The 25,840-nt window shown below is 36.4% G+C and overlaps 1 protein-coding gene across 1 annotated transcript; it reads left to right on the top strand.

Moving 5' to 3' along the window:
• On the top strand, positions 1–25,840 carry LOC131876094 (disease resistance protein RUN1-like). Its single transcript, XM_059220880.1, has 3 exons — positions 1–713; positions 23,577–25,262; positions 25,405–25,840. The coding sequence occupies exons 1-3, from the start codon at positions 1–3 to the stop codon at positions 25,775–25,777; spliced, it is 2,772 nt and encodes a 923-aa protein (XP_059076863.1). The 3' UTR covers positions 25,778–25,840.

The following is a 25,840-nucleotide window of genomic DNA, read 5'->3' as shown; positions in this document are numbered from 1 at the left end:
ATGGGTTTAAACAACCAAATAGGTGGTTCAGTAGATGTTTTAGCTCCGACTACTATGGATGAAGCCTATGAGAAAGCTGTTAGGAAAGAACAAAAACTCCGTAACGACAATTCCATTAGAGATAAAAGTAGAAAGAAGAGTAATTGGGGACAGTCATCTCGAAAGTTCAACAAGAAGGGAGACAGATATGGAGTCAACAATAAAAACAATAAAAGGCACCAAGGAGGACAACAAAACAACCATAGAGAGGGTAAGAGTTTTGATAAACCCATAAGGGACTATGGTGGGAATAGTAGCAAATCAGAAAAGAAGGGACCACCAGGGGGTTGTTTTAATTGGGTTGGTAATCACTATGCCAACCAGTACCCAACTAAACCACCAGGAGGGCAACATCAGAGGAACCCACTGCCACCTCAACAGGCAGTTTTTGAACAAAGAATTCATGCAGTGGTTGATAACCGCCAGGTTGAGTACCAGTTCACACCAGTAGAGACTCTAGGTACTTTATATGGTATACCCATTAATATACTCATTGATACAGGTGCTACTGAAAATTTCATTTTGCCAAAATTGCTTAGTAGATTTCCTAGGAGAGCTAGTTTTATGGTTAATTCATGGACAGTAGAATATGCCAACCAGTCAAGAGCTAAGGTAGAGAAATACTTGTTTGGGGCAAGAGTAGAATTTCCAAACTTCACTAGTGAAGTTGACTTGTTTGTAGGACCACTAGGCACATATGATGTCATCTTAGGAATGAAGTGGTTGGGTTAGCATAGGGCAAGGGTAAAATGTTTCGACAAGTTTGTGGAATGCTAGGATGACTTTGGCAACAAAGTACTCTTATGAGGCATGCAATGGGAAATTAGATTGTGACAACTCTCTGCCATGCAACTGAGACAAAGCGAAAAGAAAGGATGTCAGATATTTGTAGTTAAAATGGATGAAATCAAGGATGCAAAGGATGTCATCATATCAGGATGATATGATGATGTATGAGAACTGTAATCGTCATGAAAAGGAGTTTGGTGAAGCTGAAGAACTGGACGAGCCTTTTGAAGTGAAATATCCTTACCTCCAAGATTTTCAGGATGTATTCCTAGAGGAATTGCCTGGCTTACCACCAAAAAGGATATTCAATTTTTCCATTGAATTAATACCAAGAGCAACACCTATATCCAAAGCGCCTTATCGGATGACAACTGTCGAGTTGATGGAGTTAAAGGCCAAACTTAAAGAACTCTTGGATAAGGGATTGATAAGACCTAGTGTGTCACCTTGGGGGGCACCAGTAATCTTTGTTAAAAAGAAAGATGGGACTCTCCGACTTTGCATAGATTACAAGATGCTGAATAAATTGACCATTTGAAATAGATATCCTCTACCCCACATTGATGATTTATTTGATCAAATGCATGGAGTAGTAGTCTTTTCCAAGATCGATTTGTGATCGGGGTACCATCAGTTGAGGCTAAATGATGAGGATGTCCATAAAACGGCCTTCAGAACTTGTTATGGACATTATGAGTTCACGGTTCTACCATTTGGACTTACTAATGCACCAGCCGCTTTCATGAATTTAATTAATAGTGTATTCCATGACTGCCTCGACAAGTTCATCTTGGTGTTCTTAGATGACATTTTGATATACTCAAGGAATGAAGAAGAACACCTGCAGCAATTGCGGTTTGTTGTACAACGATTGCGAGAAAACAAATTATATGCAAAATTATCCAAGTGTACCTTCTTCCAAAAAGAAGTACAATACCTAGGGCATATAATTTCAGCCAAAGGGATATCAGTAGACTCGACAAAGATTAAAGTCATTTCTGAATGGCCAACTCCCAGGAATGTGCATGAAGTTAGAAGCTTCATGGGGTTAGCAAGATACTATAGAAAGTTCATAATGAACTTCTCACGCATCACACACCCTATCACATCATTGCAAAGGAAGGGCAAAAGATTTGAATGGTCAGAAAAATGCTAGGTGGCATTTGAACTCCTTAAAGAGAAATTGACCATGACACCAATTCTAAAAGTGCCAGATCTAGATTACCAATACTTAGTAGTAATTGAAGCTTCAGGGAAAGTATTAGGTGGAGTCCTGATGCAAAGAGGACAAGTAATTGCCTATGAATCAAGAAAGCTAAAAAATTATGAGTAAAATTATGCACCACATGACCTTGAGCTCGCAACAATAGTACATGCTCTACAAATGTGGCGTCACTATTTGCTAGGTAACCCTTTTGAGATTCGGTCAGATCACCAAGGGTTGAAATATATTTTCACTCAACCCAACCTTAATGCACGACATAGACGATGGTTAGAACTAATCTCAGATTATGATTTTGAGATCAGCTACATCAAGGGTAGGAAAACCGAGTGGCAGACGCACTGAGTCGTAGATGCCTTATTAATGCCATCACTACAGTGCATACAAATTTCTGGAACTGTGTCCTACAATTGTTAGGAGGGGATAGATTTTACCAGTAGGTAAAAGAGGCTTTACAAATAGATTCCCAGGATCCCAGATATGATGGTTTCAAATTTGAATCAGATGAACTTTTAAGATACCAAGGTAGGATGTATATACCTGAGTCCTTTGAGTTGAGAAAATTGGTGTTGAAAGAAGTGCACTCTGCACCTTACTCTAGACATGGGTATGTGCAGGATCATGGTGTGCCAAAATAGACCCTTAAGTGGCAATGAAATTTCAGAAAATCAGAGTTATGCAACTTGACATGAAAATTTGAATAAGTTGTGAATGTTATTTTTAAAATATGTAAGAAGAGAATCTATAGAAAATTGAATGCAGTTTTCTAAGCTACTAGTTATTTTTTGGAAAAAAAAAATCCCATTTGATGAAAATTTCAAATTTCAATGTAGTGGTACTAAAATTTCAGGAAAAAGATAAGAAATAGACGTAATCACAATCAAATCATAATATTTTTGTATAATATTATAATATAAGTATTAGACTCATGTTCGGATGTGACACATATTTTTTCATAATTTTTTATAAAGTAAATAATTATTTATAGATTTTTTACTACAACTTTTCATAAATTCAAAAACTCCTACGTCTGACCACCTTAACTTGGTCAAAACCTTATGATTTTTTTTATTTTTTATTTTTATCTATAGTAGACAAAGCATAGGATGTGATGCATGTTTTGGATTCAAAAAATGTTATACCATTTGAAAGTTATGAGTGTTTTTCAATCAGTCTATCAATCAGGACTATTGTCAGAATTCAATTAGAAAATACATAATAATTATTTATTAAAGTTGAAATAAGACAAGCCTTATATTGTTGGAAAGCTGAGAACATCCTTAAAAAACCCTTTTCATTTTATCAATTTCAGCTACAAAAAAATTCGTCAGCTACCAGTGTAAAGTCTAGAAAATCAAGGAATACTGAAAAACACGTTTTTTCAGTTGACTTTCCAGGCTTGTCACTTCCAAGCCAAATCCCAAAGCATTCCCGAGCCAAAATTTGAAAATTTTACAACAAAAATAGGATATCCAATTTTATTAAGTAAATTCACTAACTAAATTTGCACATAATTAATCTAACATTTATTAATATATTAATATATAATATTTTAATATATTAATTTATAAATAAATTAGTATATGATATGAGGGAGAGGGAGAGGGAGAGGGGGGAGTGGGAGGAGAGAGAGAGATGGGGAGGGGTAAGGGAGAGAGAGATAGAGAGAGATTAGGGGAAAGAGAGAGAGAAAGAGAGAGAGAGAGGGGGGGAAGGGAGAGAGATAAAGAGATTAGTGGAGAGAGAGAGAGAGAGAGAGAGAGAAATTAGGGAAGAGAGGGAGAGAGATTAAGACACCAAATCATTTCGTTATCGGTCATATGGTGTCCTAAGGAGTCAGAGGACACAATATGACCCCTTAGGACACCATAGGACCCATAGCGACCCAATATGGTGTCACGAGGGGTAATATTGTGTCCTAAGGGGTCATATGATGTCTCAAAGGGGTCATATGACACAATATGACCAATTAGGACACAATATGATTCATAACTACACAATTTGGTGTCTTAAGGGGTCATATGGTGTCCTGAGGGGTCGTAGGACACAATATGACCCCTCAGGACACCATAGGACCCATAACGACCCAATATGGTGTCTTAAGGTGTCATATGGTGTCCTAAGGGGTCGTAGGACACAATATAACCCCTTAGGACACCATAGGACCCATAATGACCCAATATGGTGTCATAAGGGGTCGTAGGACACAATATAACCCCTTAGGACACCATAGGACCCATAACGACCCAATATGGTGTCATAAGGGGTCGTATGTTGTCCTTAGGGGTCATATGTTATCCCATGATCCCTTAGGACACAATATGACCCATAACGACACAATTTGGTGTCTTAAGGGGTCATATGGTGTCATAAGGGGTCATATGGTGTCCTATGACCCCTTGGGACACCATATGACCCCTTAAAACACCATATTGTGTCATTAGGGGTCATATGGTGTCCTAAGGGGTTGTAGGACACAATATGACCCCTTAGGACACCATATGACCCCTTAAGACACCAAATTATGTCCTTAGGGGTCATAGCAACCCAATATCATGTCATAAGAGGTCATATTATGTACTTAGGGGTCATATGATGTCTTAAAGGGGTCATATGACACAATATGACCCATTAGGACATAATATGACCCATAATGACACAATTTGGTGTCTTAAGGGGTGATATGGTGTCCTAGGACACCATATGACCCCTATGAACACCATATGACCCGTAACGACAGCATATGGTGTCATAAGGGGTCGTATGTTGTCCTTAGGGGTCATATGGTGTCCCATGACCCCTTAGGACCCGATATGACACCATATTAGGTCATTATGGGTCCTATGGTGTTCTAAGGAGTCATATTATGTCCTACGACCCCTTTGGACACCATATGACCCCTAACGACACAATTTGGTGTCTTAAGGGGTCATATGGTGTCCTAAGGGGTCATATTGTGTCCTATGACCCCTTAGGACACCATATGACCCTTAACAACACAATTTGGTGTCTTAAGGGGTCCTATGGTGTCCATAGCGGTCATATGGTGTCCTATGACCCCTTAGGATTCTATATGACCCCTTAAGACACCAAATTGTGTCTTTAGGGGTCATATTGTGTCCTAAGGGGTCGTATTGTGTTGTTAGGGGTCTTATTATGTCCTAAGAGGTCATATGATGTCTTAAACGGGTCATATGACACAATATGACCCATTAGGACATAATGTGACCCATAACGACATAATTTGGTGTCTTAAGGGGTCATATAGTGTCCTAAGGGGTCATATGATGTCTTAAAGGGGTCATATGACACAATATGAACCATTAGGACACAATATGACCCATAATAACATAATTTGGTGTCTTAAGGGGTCATATGGTGTCCTAAGGGATCCCAGGACACAATATGACCCCTTATGACACCATATGACCCCTAACGACACCATATGGTGTCATAAGGGGTCATATGTTGTCCTTAGGGGTCATATGGTGTCATAAGGGGTCATATGGTGTCCTAAGGGGTCATATTGTGTCCTACAACCCCTTAGGACACCATATGACCCCTAACGACACAATTTAGGACACCATATGACCCCTTACGACACCAAATTGTGTCGTTAGGGGTCATATGGTATCCTAAGAGGTTGTAGGACATAATATGACCCCTTAAGACACCAAATTATGTCATTAGGGGTCATATGGTGTCCTAAGGGGTCATAGGACACAATATGACCCCTTAAGACACCATATGACCCCTTAAGACACCAAATTGTGTTTTTAGGGGTCATATGGTGTCCTAAGGGGTTGTAGGACATAATATGACCCTTTAGGACACCATAAGACCCATAACGACCCAATATGGTGTCATAACGGGTCGTATGGTGTCCTAAGGGGTCATAAGGGGTTATGAGACACCATATGACCCCTAAGGACAAGATGCGACCCCTTATGACACCATATGGTGTCTTTAGGGGTCATATGGTGTCCATAGGGGTCTTATGGTGTCCTAGGACACCATAGGACCCCTTAAGACAACAAATTGTGTCGTTATGGGTCATATAGTGTCCTAAGGGGTCATAGGACATAATATGACCCCTTAGGACACCATAGGACCCATAGCGATCCAATATGGTGTCATAAGGGGTCATATTGTGTCCTAAGGGGTCATACGATGTCTTAAAGGGGTCATATGATACAATATGACCCATAACAATACAATTTGGTGTCTTAAGGGGTCATATGGTGTCCTAGGACACCATATGATTCCTATGGACACCATATGATCCCTAACGACACCATATGGTGTCATAAAGGGTTGTATATTGTCCTTAGGGGTCATATGGTGTCCCATGACCCCTTATGACCCCTTAGGACACCATACGATCCATTATGACATCATATTGGGTCAGTATGGGTCTTATGGTGTCCTAAGGGGTCATGTTATGTCCTATGACCACTTAGGACACCACATGACCCCTAATGACACAATTTGGTATCTTAAGGGGTCATATGGTGTCCTAAGGGGTTATATTATGTCCTAAGGGGTCATATTATGTCGTTAGGGGTTGTTATGTGTCCTAAGGGGTCATATTGTGTCCTAAGGGGTCGTATTATGTCGTTAGGGGTTGTTATGTGTCCTAAGGGGTCATATGATGTCGTAAAGGGGTCATATGACACAATATGACCCATAACAATATAATTTGGTGTCTTAAGGGGTCATATGGTGTCCTAAGGGGTCATATGATGTCTTAAAGGGGTCCTATGACACAATATGACCCATTAGCACACAATATGACCCATAACAACACAATTTGAAGTCTTAAGAGGTCATATGGTGTCCTGAGGGGTCCCAAGACACAATATGACCCCTTAGGACACCATATGACTCATAACGACACCATATGGTGTCCTAAGGGGTCCCAGGACACAATATGACCCCTTAGGACACCATATGACATGTAATGGCACCATATAGTGTCCTAAGGGGTCGTAGGACACAATATGACCCCTTAAGACACCAAATTGTGTCGTTAGCAGTCATATGGTGTGCTAAGGGGTTGCAAGACATAATATGACCCCTTAGGACACCATAGGACCCATAACGACCCAATATGGTGTCATAACAGGTCATGTGGTGTCCTAAGGGGCCGTAAGGGGTCATGGGACACCATATGACCCCTAAGGACAACATACGACCCTTTATGACACTATATGGTTTCGTTAGGGGTCATATGGTGTCCTAGGACACCATATGGTGTCCATAGGGGTCATATGGTGTCCTAGAACACCATATGACCCCTTAAGACACCAAATTGTGTTGTTAGGGGTCATATGGTGTGCTAAGGGGTCGTAGGACACAATATGACCCCTTAAGACACCAAATTATGTCGTTAGGGGTCATATGGTGTCCTAAGGGGTTGTAGGACATAATATGACCCCTTAGGACACCATAGGACCCATAATGACCTAATATGGTGTCATAACAGGTCTATGGTGTTTGAAGGGCTCATAAGGGGTCATGGGACACCATATGACCCCTAAGGACAACATGCAACCCCTTATGACACCATATGGTGTCGTTAGGGGTCATATGGTCTCCATAGGGGTCAATGGTTTCCTAGGACACCATATGACCCCTTAAGACACCAAATTGTGTTGTTATGGGTCATATGGTGTCCTAAGGGGTCGTAGGACACAATATGACCCCTTAGGACACCATAGGACCCATAGCGACCCAATATGGTGTCATAAGAGGTCATATTGTGTCCTAAGGGGTCATATGATGTCTTAAAGGGGCCATATGACATGATATGACCCATTAGGACACAATATGACCCTTAACAACACAATTTGGTGTCTTAAGGGGTCATATGGTGTCCTAGGACACCATATGACCCCTAACGACACCATATGGTGTCATAAGGGGTTGTATGTTGTCCTTAGGGTTCATATGGTGTCCCATGACCCCTTATGACCCCTCAGGACACCATATGACCCGTTATGACACCATATTGGGTCATTATGGGTCCTATGGTGTCCTAAGGGATCATATTATGTCCTACGACCCCTTAGAACACCATATGACCCCTAACAACACAATTTGGTGTCTTAAGGGGTCATATGGTGTCCTAAGGGGTCATATTGTGTCCTACAACCCCTTAGGACATAGTATGACCCGTAACAACACAATTTGGTGTCTTAAGGGGTCATATGGTGTCCTAAGGGGTCACATGATGTCTTAAAGGGGTCATATGACACAATATGACCCATTAGGACACAATCTCTCTCTCCCCCCTCCCTTGATGTCTCTCTCTCTTTCCCCCTCCCCTGATCTCTCTCTCTCTCTCTCTCTCTCACTCTCAAATATGAGTAATAAAATTGGATATCGAATATCCGATTTCTATCATTGCCATTAATGTGGCTACAGTAAAAAAAAAAGGCGGCAACCAGAAATTTTTTTTGGGACCACAAATTTATACATTAAAATCAGATATCCGATAAAATTAGTTATCTGATTTTATCGGATCTCCAATTTTTGTAAATAAAAAGGAGCCTTGTGGGCCATTTTGTGGATTCCAACGGCCCACAGTCTGCATAGTCTATTTTCTGTCAGCGATCATGGCTTTTCAGATAGGTTGAGACAAATTTGTGCTTTTGGGAGATTCTTAAAGTCAAATCTTACATTGTCAATCATTTAGGAGCATCTTTGTGGAGGTAAATGGGGAGTAGTAGTTGTGGGAAGTCTAAACACAAAAGAAAACTTTCAAATAACCAAATTGAAGTGTATAGAGAAAGAGATAGAGAAGATCATAGGAGGAGAAGACAAGGTATGCTAAATATTGCTAATGTTACTTCAACTGAAGAGGAAATTGAATTTGAAAATGTGTCAGAAGTTATTGAAAATGAAAATGTAGATTTTGAAAGTGAAAATTTTGAAAATATTGAAAATGTTGAAATGGTTAATGAAAATGCTCAACATGTGGAAAATTTTGACATAGGAGGTGAAAATATGGAAAACTTTGACATTGAAGGTGGAATTGCTCAACCAAGTGAACCATATGTAACACCTAATTACTTTAGAAATGAATACCCTCTCATGGATGAAAGAAAAATTCCAAATCCAAGACCTTCAAGAACCCCAAAATGGTTACTTGAAATCGATGAGAACATTATTGCGAATCTTGAAGGCAAGAGGTCAACAAGAACTGTTCGGTTGTGGGCTACACAACTTTTTGACCAAAATTTTAGCAATAAGACATTGACCGAGCAATGCCAACTCTTTGTTCAATTGCTAAAGATGATAAAGATGAGACCATTGGTAAACAAATTGAAGATTCGTATGAACAAGAAGATGGAGAGAAATTCTATTATTGCCAAAAATCTTTTTGACTCTCTCAATTCTATTGGAAAGAATACCAAAGAAAGAGATAAGAGAGCCACTCTAAGAGTGATTACAACCTCCTTAGTAAGCCATCAATTGAGGAAGGCTCGTCAAATGAGACAAACTTGTGTTGATTTTAACATAAACCGTAAAATTTTGGATAGAGCACTTGCATGAAGATAAAGACTTGACGATCCACTTCAACAAGATACATGGCCTTTTGGTGGGAGGCTTCCATGTGTTGATAGAAAGTTGATTGACAATGTGAAGGAGGAGATTCAACAATTTTGGAACTCTAATTCTAGAGTGTCACCCAATGTAAATGACGTTTTGAAATTAAGAATCGACAACCGAGACTGCACACTGCATCCCAAACATTTCTTGGAATCAAGCCAAACAATGTTGTACAATTTTTTTTGTGAACTACATCCAAATTTACAAATATCACAAAGGGCCTTTGAATCTTTGAAACCATTTTATTGTGTTCCTCTTAAGATTCACAATACTTGTTGTTGCAAGTACCATGTGGAGTTTTCAATGTACCATGAACTTTTATGTCATATTTGTTCTATGATGCATACTAATGAGATGTTGTAGGAGTGTGGTGCAATGCTATTTTTGAGATCATCAAGGGAATTGCAATATCTATTTTTATGCCCTAGAGATGATGGCTGCTATTTCTATAGAGATGATTGTTTGAATGAGAAGTGCTCAGAATGTGGTGGGTTGTCAAAGTTTGTTTCATGTTTTCATGAGGGCAGCTAACACGAGTTTGGAAAGAATTATGTTGAGAAAAAAAGATATGAGATAGTGAAATATACTTTGAAGAGTGGAGGTGAAGGTTCTAGATGTGAATTAGTCTCAAGAGAAGTGAGTATTGCTGATTATATTTTGGATTTTAAGGAAAAAAATTTCTACAAGTATGCAAGGCACACCCATAGGTCTCATTGGTTGGATCAATAGTTCAGGATGTGTAAGAACTCTTTCCCGATTGGCACTATTGTATCAGTGGCTGATTTTTGCAGAGAACTATACATTGCAACCACAGAATGAGGTTCAGTCTCAGTACTACAATTCAATCTAGATTGCTATTTTTGTTCACATTACATATAGACATGCTCTTGATGGTATAGAAGAGGATAGGAAGATAATCAGGGAGTATCATTTTTATATGAGTGATGATATATCACACTCCTCCGAGTATGTGCAATGTTTATTCGAGAATTTTTTTGAGTTCTTGCATGAGAAAGATATTGCAATTGATCGACATATCATACAGTCAGATAACTATACGGGTCAATTGAAGAATGCATTTAGAGAGGCGTATACCTCATATTTGGTGTTTTTTCGAGGTAGGGCATGGGAAGGGGGAGCATGATGGAGCAGGTGCATGTTTGAAGAGAGCTCTAGTTAAGGAACAATTGAGGATTTCAGGTGCAAATTTCTTTGATGCATGTTCTATTGTTGATTGGTGTAGTTCAGCATTATCACATGGAGGTACTCTTGATTCAGCAATGACCAGATTCTTTTGGTTGGTTGAGGAGGGCACAATGGGAGATAGATTATATTTTCAAACAATTAAAGATTATACAAAGATGCATTCATTTCTCGGCTCAAATGCAAGTACATGGACCATTTGGACACGAGCGTTGGCTTGTTTTTGTCAGAGTTGTGTTCGGTGTGATTGGGATCAGTGCGAGTCAAGTGAGTGGGTTGATACGTGGGTTCCCCAATATCTAACTCCTTTATCTCAAACATTATCCTTGTCAAACGATGACATGGAACGCTCACTTGAGTATGACCATCTATCAAATCTTGTATAGCCAGGACATGTTTTTGTAGTTGTTGCACCGCAAGGGAATGAAGAGAGATTAGAATATTGGTTGATACGATGTGTATAGGGAAAACAAAAGCTAACACAACCAGTGACAGATGATGATGAGTTCACATATCCTACAGGTTCAGTTGTTGTTGTGGGAACTTGATTGTGAACATACATGATTAGAAAGAATGACATACCTGCATTTGAAGACTATGAGAGACACAAAATCATTATAATGTATTCACACCTTATTATAGCTACAAATGTCAATTTGTTGAAGCATCAAGCAAAACCAAAGACCAAAGAGCTATGGACAGTGACTACTACTGATCATGAAGAAATACTAGATACTCTTAAGCAAAGAGATGACGCTTTAGGCATACTTGAGTAGTAGGTCTTTAATGGTGCCTTATTTTTCTATCATGCATTTCATTTCAAACAATGATCATTAAACCTTAATGTTCAAGTTTGTTACATGTATATTAAGGATGTGTTCAAAATGTAGGTCTATTGATGAACATTTTTTTTTGGCAACACGGTTTTTGCATGCACATAGCGGGTACACTCGATATAATTGGAAGGGATGTATTTTTTCAACGCAATTTATTATCATGCATTTGAGTTTTTTTACAATTTTTGATTTAGAGAACACTATTTGACAATTTTGATGATATAATTATCACAAAACCTTTATGTTCATGCAGATCTTTTTTGATGATATACAACAGTATCACATTATGATTTTTGCTTCAACATAGTGGGTTCTGTTGATATAATTCGAAGGGATGCATTTTTATGGTATATAATCCCACCTTTTCATTTATTATCATGCATTTCAGTTGAAGTGATTATCATAAAGCCTTTATGTTCATCCATGCATTTTATGTGTAGACTAACAATTCTTAAAAAAACAAGTTCATGCTAGATCATTCGCCATTGACAAGACCCTCTCTTGGGGATGGTACATACTCCTTTGTGCATTAATGAGATTAAATTTTGTGCATAAACAGTAAGTCAAGTGAATGTATTGCTATTTAGAAATGACCATATCTACCATCGTCTTCAACCATGCATAGAAATGCAGTGAGAAGGGCTTTATTCAACATACATCTTTCTTCAAGTTATGCTTGTATACTTTGCAGAGAAACTAGTAAGTTTTGTAATTATACAATCTTGTATGTCTTAAAAATGTTTTAAATGATCTATTTATAATTTGACAGAATAATTTGTATTAAGTGTTATAATTTATTTCTTGTAGCACATTCATTCCACATAAAAAGGTTACTTATTTTGGTCTTCATTTATATGCAAGCATTGCTATACGTAAGCTTTTCTCTTACGACATGAGGATGTCTGATGTAGATGAAGTGGGATGTTATTTTGTATATGGATTTGAATTGATGTAACTTTGTTATGATGATATACAATGTCCATGAGCAAATTGGTTTAGTTATATTGATGATATACAATGTATCTATACATGAGTACATTGGTGTAGTTGTATTCATAAAGAAAAAAAATCATGTTTGCATATCCCTTCATGGATGTCACATGCAAGTGTAATGGTAATTATGTGTATACAATACATGGAAATATTGATGATCATTATGTGTCTACAGTATAATGCTTGTTTATCTATATTTTTCATTAAACAAGTTAGGGCCATGGATTTTGAGATAGGATTTTGTAGGGACCCCTCTCGTGGCTCCGTAGGTTCAAATGGATCATTCGTAGGTGCCACGGATTCTGAGTTAGGTTTAGTCAAAGTTTGACAATTTTTAGCACTTAGGGTGCTCAAGGGACAACGTCAATAGGGCATGAACCCAAGCGTTCGATCAAGTGGGGGGGAAAGATAGGAGCATGCATAGGGTAATAATGCCTAACTAGACATGTCAGAGCCAATGGTTCATTGTCACGACGAGCAGAATGAGAAATTGGCCACGCGATAACATTCGATTGAATGAGACTGACGATTTTTTTGCCAACCGAAAAAATGCTGCCCTAATAAACCGTAGGGAAAATAGAATAACCGAGATAGGCTTTTGTAGGGACCCCTCTCGTGGCCTCGTAGGTTCAAATGGATCATTTGTAGGTGCCATAGATTTTGAGTTAGGGCCTGTCAAAGTTTGACAATTTTTAGCACTTAGGGCACTCAAGGGATGATGTCGGTAGGGCATGACCCCGAGCGTTTGACTGAGTGGGGGGAAAAATAGGAGCATGCATAGGGTAATAATGCCTAATTGGACATGTTGGAGCCGATGTTTCATTGTCACGATGAGTAGAATGAGAAATTGGCCACGCGACAACATTCGATTGAATGAGACTGATGATTTTTTCGCCAACCGAAAAAATGTTTCCCTAATAAAACTGTAGGGAAATTGAAAAAACAAGATAGGATTTTATAGGGACCTCTCTTGTGGCCTTGTAGGTTCAAACAGATCATTTGTAGGTGCCACAGATTCTGAGTTAGGGGCCATCAAAGTTTGACAATTTTTAGCACTTACGATGCTCAAGGGATGACGCCGGTAGGGCGTGACCCCGAGCATTCGACCGAGTGGGGGGGGGGGAGAAATAGGACCATGCATAGGGTAATAATGCCTAACTGGACATGTTAGAGCTGACGGTTCATCATCACGAAAAGCAGAATGAGAAATTGGCCACGTGATAAAATTCGATTGAATGAGACTAATGATTTTTTTGCCAACCGAAAAAATGCTGCCCTAATAAAACCGTAGGAAAAATTAAAAAATAGAGATAGGCTTTTCTAGGGACCCCTCTCGTGGCCCCATAGGTTCAAACAGATTGTTTGCAGGTGCCATAGATTTCGAGTTAGGGCTCATCAAAGTTTGACAATTTTTTGCACTTAGGGTGCTCAAGGGACAACACGGGTAGGGCATGACCCCGAGTGTTTGACCGAGTGGGGGGGGAATATGAGAATGCATAGGTTAATAATGCCTAACTAGACATGTAGGAGACGACGGTTCATCATCACGATGAGCAGAACGAGAAATTGGTCATGCGACAACATTCGATTGAATGAGACTGATGATTTATTTGCCAACCGAAAAGATGTTGCCTTAATAAAACCATAGGGAAAATTGAGAAACCATGATAGGATTTTGTAGGGACCCCTCTCATAGCCCCGTAGGTTCAAATGGATCATTCACAGGTGCCACAGATTTCGAGTTAGAGCCCGTCAAAGTTTGACAATTTTTAGCACTTAGGGTGCTCAAGGGATGACGCTAGTAGGGTATGACCCCGAGCGTTCGACCGAGTGAGGGGGAAAAATAGGACCATGCATAGGGTAATAATGAATTATATCAAGTATTGTTCATTAAATGTATTGTATTGTATTGTTCATTAAATGAATTGTATTGTATTGTTCATTAAATGAATTGTATTGTTCATTATACAAACAAAACTTACGATGAAATGAAATGAACTGTATTATTCATTAAATAACCATTATTAACCATTGTTAATTATTGGAATGAAGACTAAATATTTCCATGATAACACCATGCACAGATGAACAACAATTTATATGATCGAATATCAACTTTTGTATATATAAAAATGTTAAATGATTACAAATGTATGTCCATACACAAATATGACATAAACACCAACTCAAACAAAATGTATGTCTAAATACATGAATGTATGTCCATATACAAAATATACATGCCAACTAGACATGTAAGCATCCCAAAACTATCTATAACATCCTAAGCTGCTAATGGATCATCAAAATCGATCCTATTCGCCGCATTGCTTGGCTCTGAAGGATCTTGCACAAGAAAAACAAACCACGATTAATATTAGTTATATTATATAATTCACATTCAAAAAGTTAACATAGAAATGAACTATAATTGAACTATTCATGTTTACCTCATCTCCATGTTTTCTCTTTGGCTTTGTAGGACTCTTGATGTATGTCTTAGGTAGAGGAGGTATGTTTTCTATATTTTCATACACAACCTACATATGTTCACAAACATGACATTGACACAAGTTAGCATATAATTATCACTGATTTAATAAAAAATTATATCTACTAGACACAAAATAAAATAAACACACATGTACTCGAGGCAACTCTTCTTCTTCTTCTTCTTCTTCATCTTCAGGTATACTGGGTGTAGTCATCAAGGATGTGAAGCCAAGAATTCTCTGTACATATACACAACAAGTATATGAAACTATCAATCTATGTCTAGACGTGCATAATCACTATAAGTTATTTAAACTATTCATCCAATCATATTTGCATTCAATTACCTTTCCCTTGTCTCCAACGACACTACCAGATCCTAAATCACACTGCTCCGCACTCATGCTGCTTGTACCCTACAAGAGTAAATTAAGATATACATGCAAGTTACTACATAATCTAATTAATACCAATATAAATGATGAGCATGTATGTGCAATAAAATACAAATGACTAGGTGCAATAATATATGTACCGTGAAGCTATCAACGCCAAATGAAATGGACGACAAGGTGACCTCCTGAATTTGTCTCAACTCCTCCTCGGTCATCAACTGTTAAATAGACCATGTAAATAAAAATTAGTACTTAAAATTATCTAGATTATAAATATTCATTTAAAATATAGCATGAACTGTGAAAATATAAATCTTACCACTACATCATCAATATATGATGAAGGTGCCTCCTCGCCTCTAGCATGTGAGGACTCCCCAGGGTATCCTCCAGTCTGTGTCATAACATCTGGTGCATCATGTATCTCATGCACCTTATAATCTTCACTGCCCACAAGAGGATCAATAGGTTGTCCAACTAGACCCAAGCATACGTGCCCACACATGACACAACTATGGGGCATGCAAATGTGTGGAGTTGAGAATGATGTGTTAGCACCACTAGATGCACCACTACCATCAAAAGTAGGTTGAGCTACTGACCCATCCTAAGAAAGGAAAAGGCTACTCAAAGAGTGAATAGCCAATATGGTATGTGAAGCCGCCTCACAAATGATATTTGGATGCTGCACTAGAGGTGGGGGATCAACAGGAGGAGGGGGGACATATGGGCCCTGGACTACTCTGTCTGCCCCTTGTCTATTTTGGGGCATACCTAAACCCACACCTTGGAAAGGTTGGATGTCAAAGTAGTTCACATGTTTGCCTAAAACAAACTCAACATACAATTTTTTTATGAAGTAGAAGGGGACATCAAGTTTGTTGTTGGGTGGTTTGTCGAAAACCATCCACCAACGATCCCAATTTTTTTTCACAATACCATCATTTGTGCACCATATAATAGAAAGTTTTTTTTTTTTGGGGTCTACGGGTTGACCAGTGTGGGGATTCACAAATAATGAGGCGATATTGACTTTCGATATCTTGAGATCCTTGATCTCCTTATATGACAAGTCATCCACATATTGTTCCCTCATAGAATCTCGCCACAAAAGGGCAACATTGTGCTCCTCAGTCATGGTTTCCATACTCTTTATGATCGACGTGAGAGGATCAAACATTGGGTTTAGGCAAGGGATCCTACGGTATACATCTGCAATCCCCCTCAATTCATTCAAATTTTGTGCAATCAAATCCTGAATTGAGGGGCGGTTTGGCAAAGGAGGGTTTGGTTGTTGCGGTTGTGGTTGATCAATGTTTTCATTGTTATCTCCCATTTTTAACTAATTGAATGTAAACAATTGAATTTAGTTAATAAATTTAAACAATTTTGTATTTGATTTTAAAAAACCCAGTTTTCATGAAAAAACCATATTTTCAATGAAAAAACAAATAAGCATTAAAGAAAATACAAAAATTGAATGAAAATGATTGAAAACAATAAAAATATTACCTTTCAATGTATTGTTTAGAATTTTTTGGGCAAAAAACTAGATATTGGATGCAATCAGATATCAAATTTCCACAAAATCACGCAGCCCATGGGTTAAAAATAACTCACGGCCTAGCGTCACAATTCAAATATATTGTCTCAGAAAATCGGATATCTGATTTCATACTTAAATTATTTTAAAATAACATTATATTATATAATATAATAATATATTATATATTACGCATTATATTATATTATCATCAGTTCGGGAGGTGAAAGGAAGGAAGAACTCAATGCCGTTTGGAAACCCTAGCCTAAGCGAGGTAAACCTAGGTTGATCTTGTTAGACCTTGTTAGCCTGTGCGTTAGGTAACCTGGTAGGTCAGTATATAGAATCTAAGGTTTGCTGCTTCTTGTAATAATTATTAATTATTAATATTAATAAATTATTTCATTAATTATTAATTAAGTTGTCTGGACTGATGTTACTTTTAATATATAGGTATATATATTTATGTATGTGTATATATACATTATAATTATATCCTATATGAGTACCTGGGTATGGTAGTACGTATACCTGGTCGTATACGTACTACCACAATTAGGTATATGTAGGATGTATGGGTCACATATATATAAATAAGTATATTTAAATCAATTAATAATTTGCATGATAAGGTTTATTGTAATTAAATAAATTAATATTTTTTGCCAACTTTAATTGGCAACTCAATTATGCAAGTGAAGGTTATGTGAGGGGGAGATATGAAATTAACCTCTCCTATAGTTGCTAGTTAATTGGCTTGGAATATTTTAATAATTCCAAGAGGGAAATAAGTTTTTTAATAAATCATTTTGCATTGCTCCACCTTACCTTATGATTTTATCGGGCATAAAGAGGTATTAATTATAAAAAAAAAGTAAAGGAGATTAAAACCACTTTATTTCTCAACCTTGATATAATTTTTATTGAGCATATTGGGAGAGAAAAAGATATTTCATTTTCTTGGAGCATTTTTGGCATGAAGGGGTAGAAGCTTCTCTTGGAAGCCAAAATGCAGATCACGTGAGGGAATAAGCATACCCTGCATGACTCCTTGGGGGTTTTGATAATTCTGCCTAGTATTAGGGTATGGGATTGAGACTACGTTGGTATATAAAAACTGGAAGGAAAGGAGAGGAGATATTATTTTTATGACTGACTTTTGGAAAACGGCGAAGGGTAAGGGTGTGTTTTTCTGCCATTATCAACACTTCTATTTCACACTTCTGAGGGTCTCTGACTGGGTTACTTCTTTTCTCAGGTCATTCTATCTCCCAGACCTATGATTTCCTCTTACAGTTATTTGGTTTCTTAGATAGAAATTAGAAGGAAGAAATGAATATATGAGTCTATGGTTGTAAAGTACAGAAAGTCTGAAAATATTTCATGGAATTTTTATGGGTTAGAAACCCTTATGCATTGTTATGAAACATAATGTTGTTACTTCAGTTCTTAGTAAATAATTTTCAGTTTGAAATTAGTCCATAAAATTTTGAAAGGGGTTTTAGGTAGCTGAAAATGAAATATGAAGGGAGGTATTCTTGCATACATATTTGTTTATATAAATGAGAATATATATAGAAATATGTATGTAAGGATGCCTGCAGGTCTGGAACTTACTATTATGCCCTTTAAAACATGTTTTAAAAGAGAGGAAAATAATTAAAAACTCATACCTCTGTTGGATGAGGGTTAAACTTGTATAAAAAGAAAATACAGGTCCATTCTCTGTAGAAATTTTATATTAAATAGATTTGTTCACTATTTGGAATATTAAGGAAGCAAGGAATAAATGTCATTACTGTTATTATGTTGTAAGTAGAAGCATGACCTTTAGAGAGCAATTTATTTGAGAAGGCAAGATATCTATATTATGATAATCCTACTGTTATCTTCCTAAAACAAGGAAATTAAATCTTCAGCAACCTCGATAGAACAACTGAAACTAAACAACAAATCATAGTTAAACTATAGTTTGGAATAAATCTTACTCGGAGAATCTTTGCTCTTATGAAATTTTAAGATAGTATAACACAAAGGACAAGGCCATTGTTAATTTATGACTAAAGTAAACTAAGCCTTAAATCTTAGACACCAAGAGTACTCATTGTGTCTGCAAAGGAGCAGATACAGACCTGTGCATGTATGTACCATACTTGGGCATATACAAAAAGTATGTACTAGTGTGTTAATAATTGGTAAGACTTTCCATGTACGCAAAGGTAATTATACTCGCGTGTACGTGTATACATATCTTCTCATACACTGGTAAGTATATTCTAACATAACGGTGCAGATCTATGTGTTACATGCTTCTGGAGCATGTCTTGGTTAGTTGGTATTGACTTGGTGATCGGATGCTATCATACACTCTAGCAAACCCTTACCGACATAGGTTTTACTGACATAGCTTTTATTGAGAATTTTGACAAGATGTATAAGTGGTGTTGGTGCAGTTTCTAGGATGTAGAAAATGACCTCTGATCGTGCTTCAACTAGTTGGAGAGATCACTTTGGCATGGTGGACCCAGAATAGGTTCGGTGCCTATCTAGGTTATGGACTGGTATCATGTTAACGTGTTCTCTACATGTTACCGAGATTATTTATGGATTGGTTAATGTTGTTTTGGTCTAAATCGACATGACATATCATTGTAATATGGATGCATGCAATGATCATATTTGTAATATCTTTTAGGTGGCCAACCTAATTGGTTTAGGCCTTAGGGTTGGTATAAATTAATGTAAGATCTCATTGTAGACTGTGGATATGGGAAAAATGAATGTAATATGCGAATATTATAATATCATTCAGGCAGAGGATTAGGTCGATCATTGAATATCGAATTGGGTTTATGTAAGAGGTCAAAGGCCTCTGGTATTGAGCTTAACCGGGGCTGTAATTAGGCATGGTAGATGCTATCTTTGGCAGTTCACTCTACTGGATTGTTTTCCAATTATCTTGAGGTGGTTTTAACCTCTCTATAGTCAGTGAGACTCTTTTGTAATGAGTAGTGTGCTCTAGCCAGTGTGCCTTCCTGCATTTGCAGACCCCTCATTGTATCACATACTTTCTGCAGAAGTATCATCTGACTGTGGGTAGGCTTCCCATTGTGGGGTTTCCCCTTACTGGGTTTTCCACGTACAAATCGTGGTGTTATGTGGTATGGTTGCATTGTGTTGATTATCTTTTTTAGTTGCATTGTTTATCGGCATCTATTTTTACTGGTATCTGTTTCTACTATTTTGGTATTCAATGTTTATGTGCTCCGATTTAAGGTTGTAAATTGAATTAATTGATATAATTTGTTAACAATTGATTCACCCCCCCTCTCAGTTGTTCACCGGTTATCCTAACAACCATCACCTTTATTTTGTTTCTCCCTCTAGATATGTTTATGAGATCCTTTGCTATTAGGTGGGTTCCTTTGAATGCTAGGACAACACTTGGCCCAGTGTCCCATTTTTTTGCAATGAAAGCAAACAAAGGGTAAGGATTGACACTCTATAGCTTGCATCCATTTCCCCAGCTTAGAGAAAATATCAATCAATGATGGTAGATCAGTGTTTTGGCAGACATTTACACAGGTCTTATCATACACCAACCTTTTTCTAGATGAAGTCATTGAGTCTATGGCAAGAAGATCACCAAAGGAAATGGCAATGCCCTTGAAGACATATTCAAACCAAAAATCCACCGGCAAACCAAGCAGCCTAACCCAGACAAGAGCCAAGTCAAAAAAGGAATCATTTAACTCCTGATTAGGGGACCATTTTCTTAAGGAAAGCAAAGATCTCCTAACCATCCGAGGACCTCCATACAAAACACCTTCCAGATCTTTCGAACACGAAAAGTTGAAGGCAAAAAAGCCTTTAGGCATCGCAAAGATTTCAACTTGGCCTTTCAATCGCCATTTCTTTTTGGCGAAATCTCTCACCACATCAATGTTAGGTCTTGGACCAACAAATTTTCCAACTAAAGTGAAGGCCATTAATGATATATTATGATCAATGATAGCGTCGAGAATGGAGATAACAAACTTACCTGTTGCCTTGTCTGATAAGTCTGAAACACTAAGAAAGGAAGATTTTGCAGTAGGTTTCGACCCAAGTATTCCGGCCCTCGATCCAACTATTCTGGCCTAAGATATTGAGGGATCCTTTTGTACAACATTCTTTTCTTGCTCAGGTCCCTCTTTCAATATTCCCTCTCGGTTGGAGACTCCTTCATGTGATTCCCCCTTATCTCTAGGGTCAAAAGGAGGGTCCCCAGATGGGTACCCTTCCTTTTTGCTCTCTCCATTCGCATGCGCTTCAACATGTGTGTCTAAATCCTTTTGCCCATGCGATAGAAGCACAAAGAATCCAGCATAGTTACCAGAACCAACTTTCCCGCCCAGCTCCATTCAGAAGCTAATAACGTCTATAATATAATAATTATTAAAAAATTAAAAAACAATATTTAATTAAAAATTATTTTTATTTACCTATATATTTAAAAGTTAAATAATAATAATATTAAACTTTTCATATAATACTTATTAAAATGAATTTTTATATATTAGATATTATAATATGATAATTATTAAAAATTAATAAAAAGAGAAAAAATTACAAAATTTTAAACATACAATTTACTATATATATTATATTTATTATTTTGAAACTAAAATAAATTTATATATTATAATATAATAATTATTAAATATTAGAAACTGAGACACTATTTAATTAAAACTACATTATTGTTTATCTATATAAAATTAAAAATTTAAAAGTTTTAAACTATAATTTTTTTGTTTTGTTTTGTTTTTTCTAAACTATATTTTATTATTTATATATTATATTTATTATTCTAACACTAAATTAAATTTATATATTAAAAATATAATAATTATTTAAATATTAAAAACTTATATAATATTTAATTAAAAAATTATTATTATTTTCCCTTCTTTCTATATATGCTAGATAAAAGTATTATTGAAATTTTCATATTATATATTAGAATTAATTATTTATATATATAATAATGATTAAAATAAAAAAATACAATATTTTAAACATTTAATATATTATTTATACATTATATTTGTTAGTTTAAAATAAAACTAAATTTATATATTAAAATATAATAATTATTAAAACTTAAAAAATAAAAAAAGCATTTATTTAAAAATATATATAATCTAAATACATTTAAAATAAATAAATAATGTAAGTACATTTTATTGTATTTCATATTAAGATAGGAAAATCTGACCAAGTGATAGTAAATTTAAAATAGCTATTAAAAAAGGTTTAACAATTAATGATGAAAGGAAAAAATATAGAATTTTTAAATTATTCATTTATGTAAGTTGTAGATTCAAGTCATAGAGCTCAAAGAGCATTTACGAGAAACTTTAGTTTTTAAAAATTTTTATTAATAACACGTCACTCTTAATCAAATAACAACTACAAAGCAAAGGGTAGTCTTTTTACGGAAGTAAATGAATTTTAAAAAGCAGTCAACAAAAAATTGGAAGAAAAACTTTTAACATAAATAGAGTCAGAAGTTGAAGGAAAAAACTGAACTACCAATAATAAAATCAATGGCTAGCTAGTTAAGTGTCTTTTTCAAAAATAAGATATACTTTCGATGTAATTTATGTCACCTCAAAGGTGCATTACATTTAAAAGTATTAAATTCGATGTGTTTGTGATATTTAAATGTATGAAAAATAAAAAAATTTATTTTATTTATTTAATGTTTCGGATCACAATCTGTGATCCATCATTAGAATGATACATGTGAGAGCAAATGAGAAAAATGACCAAGAAACTATTTGTATTTTTGTATTTGTATATAAAAATACAAATATATATATATATATATATATTAAAATATTAAAAACATATATGTATATGTGTGTGAGAATATGTAAATAATTATATATATATATATATATATATATATATATATATATATATATATATATATATATATGTGTGAATATGTAAATATACATATATGTTTTTTATTTTTTATTATGTATATATATGTGTGTATGTATATGTATGTATATATATAAATATATATACATATATGTGTATATATATGTATGTATGTATGTATGTATGTGTATATAGATATATATACATATATGTGTATATATGTGTATATATATATATGTATGTATGTATGTATGTATATTTTTTGTCCTGTTTTTTCTTATATATACATGTATGTATATTTACATAGACACATATACATATTTATGTATATGTGAGATGTATATGTAAATAGATATACATATTTTTTGGTTGATTTGTTTCTATAGTCAATTGTGGGTCTCTCTTTTATATTTAGTTACAGCACGTGTTGAATACCTTAAAGATTACTCCGCTGGATGTCCCTGTCCATCTTGTGGGAATTGAAACACATATTTGTGACCTACTCAGTAAAATAGATCGCATAGCACAGTGAGAGTGGGAGTCAGTGGTATAGGCAGCGTTGGTAAAACCACCTTCGCCAAGGTTGTTTACAATAGAATTTATGCCAGGTTTGATGCTTATTTCTTTGCACAGAAAAATAGTACTCTTGTAGACTTGCAACGGGCAATTCTAAGAAGATTGGTAAATTACCATGGAGAAGCTTCAAGTGTTGCTGAGGGAAAAGCACTGATGGAAAACCTATTACAAGGAGTTCGTGCCCTTGTCATATTGGATGATGTGAATGATCGGAGCCACTTGGATGAAGTGAATGGGGATTGGTTCGGGCCTGGTAACAGAATCATCATTACATCCCGAAATCGACACATACTCAATCTTGCTGAGGTTGATTCAGCTCTGAAAATGACTGGGCTAGGGGAATATGATGCTCTTCAATTGTTTTGTTGGCATGCTTTCTCAAGGCCATTCGCGAAGACCCCCTACAAAAATATTTCTACAAGAATTGCAAGAGCTTGCTGGGGGCATCCTCTTTCATTACAAGTTATTGGAGCCCATTTGTTTGATAAGAAGGAGCAGGACGACATTCAATGTTGGGAAGAAGCTCTCCATAACATTGGGAAAAATCAAGAAATATCCGGAGTCCTTCGAATCAGTTATGACGGACTTAGCCATGTTGAGAAGGAAATATTTTTAGATATAGCTTGTTGCTTTGCTGGTGAAAGGAAACATGACGCTGTTATCTTCTGGGAAGTTTTATACCCAAACAGAGTTCAAACAGCCCTCAAAAATCTTATGCTGAAAATGCTTATAAACTACAGTGGCACTCCAGATCTCCTCAATATGCATGACCTTTTGCGGGAAATGGGAAGAGGGATTCAAGAGCAGGTTGGTAACAATAGCAGACTGTGGCTGCCTACGGGTGTACACAGAACTTTGAGCAGAGACAGAGCAGAGGGAGTGAATATGCTTGTTTACACAGGACAGAATGGAAGAGAGCCCCTTAGCTTGCACAAAATGCCTTCCCTACGCTACCTTGTTGTGCAAAATACAAAAGTAGTGGGCAACATTGGAAATTTAGCTCCAAATTTGTTATGGATAAAAATTAGAAATTGTGAATTAAATGATACGTATACATGGTTAAGATTAAGAAACACATTCCAGCTAGATAGTAGTTGGTCCCAAGTGAGGATTTTAAGTATAGAGCAGTGTGCAAGTCTTACGAGAATCCCAAATACCCTGGACAGCTTGGTGAACCTCCGATGCTTGTATCTAGAGAATTGTGTAGCTCTCACAACACTTCCAAACACCTTTGGTAACTTGTCACAATTGAAGGAGTTACATGTTCGCAACTGTACCAATTTAACAAGCCTTCCGGATACTGTGGGCAATCTCATGCAGCTAGAAATGTTGGAGCTGAGAGCATGTACAGTTCTACGCAGCCTTCCCAGCACACTAGGTAATTTAGCTCGACTAAGAAAGCTGCGCTTGAAATATTGCACAGGGTTAAGGTATCTTCCCAACACAATAGGCGACTTGGCACAACTCCAACATTTGTCCATGCGTGGTTGTTCAGATTTACAGAGCCTTCGTTACCCTTTGGGCAAGCTACAAAATCTAAAGAGATTGCATTTATCAGATTGGAAAGACCTACAAAGCTTTCATGATGGGGTTGTCAAGTTAGCCCAGCTTAGGGAGTTAAACAGGTAAAAAATAATTTATAGGTACATTTAATTTGGTCTATACGGACTCTATTTAAAAGCTTTGAAAGAAAATATATTTATATTGAATTGTTTGAAATTTTGTCTCGTGATAAAGTAGTGATTGAAATGATTTTAAATTTTGCAGAAGGGTCGGCATTGGAAGCTTGGTGCAGAAGAAGTTTAATGTCTACTTTATATACCACGCACCAGATGAAAGGGAAATATCGATGTATTATTATAAGTACAAATACCTGCGCACCGGATCACTTCGTATATGCCCTTGCAGTGAGGATGAGGAAAGTAGTGACATTAGAGAGGCAATTGATAGCAGTGATATTGACATTCTTGTTCCTGTGTATTCCAAAACCTTTCTGCAGTCAAATATTTGCATGAGAAAGTACGTAGCCATACGCCGCTCGAATGCCCTTGTTATTCCTATGTGCCAATGCATCTTTACATGGTACTATTTTATCCAACGTTTGAACACATTGAGAGAGTCAGAATGCCAAAGTTTTTAAGATATAAAGAGTGTTTATTTTTTTCATCACACTTTTTTCATAGTGAATATTTCAATTATAGTT

Source organism: Cryptomeria japonica, chromosome 5, assembly GCF_030272615.1.
Source record: "Cryptomeria japonica chromosome 5, Sugi_1.0, whole genome shotgun sequence".
Lineage (NCBI taxonomy): Eukaryota > Viridiplantae > Streptophyta > Pinopsida > Cupressales > Cupressaceae > Cryptomeria > Cryptomeria japonica.
The sequence above is the reverse complement of the archived record's forward strand: the minus strand, read 5'-3'. Positions and strand labels throughout refer to the sequence as shown.

Coding starts and splice junctions, on each gene's coding strand:
- LOC131876094 (XM_059220880.1), top strand. CDS start 1: ATGGGTTTAAACAACCAAATAGGTGGTTCAGTAGATGTTTTAGCTCCG. Junction 714..23,576: donor TTCACTAGTGAAGTTGACTT/GTTTGTAGGACC, acceptor TCAGTAAAATAG/ATCGCATAGCACAGTGAGAG. Junction 25,263..25,404: donor CAGCTTAGGGAGTTAAACAG/GTAAAAAATAAT, acceptor TAAATTTTGCAG/AAGGGTCGGCATTGGAAGCT.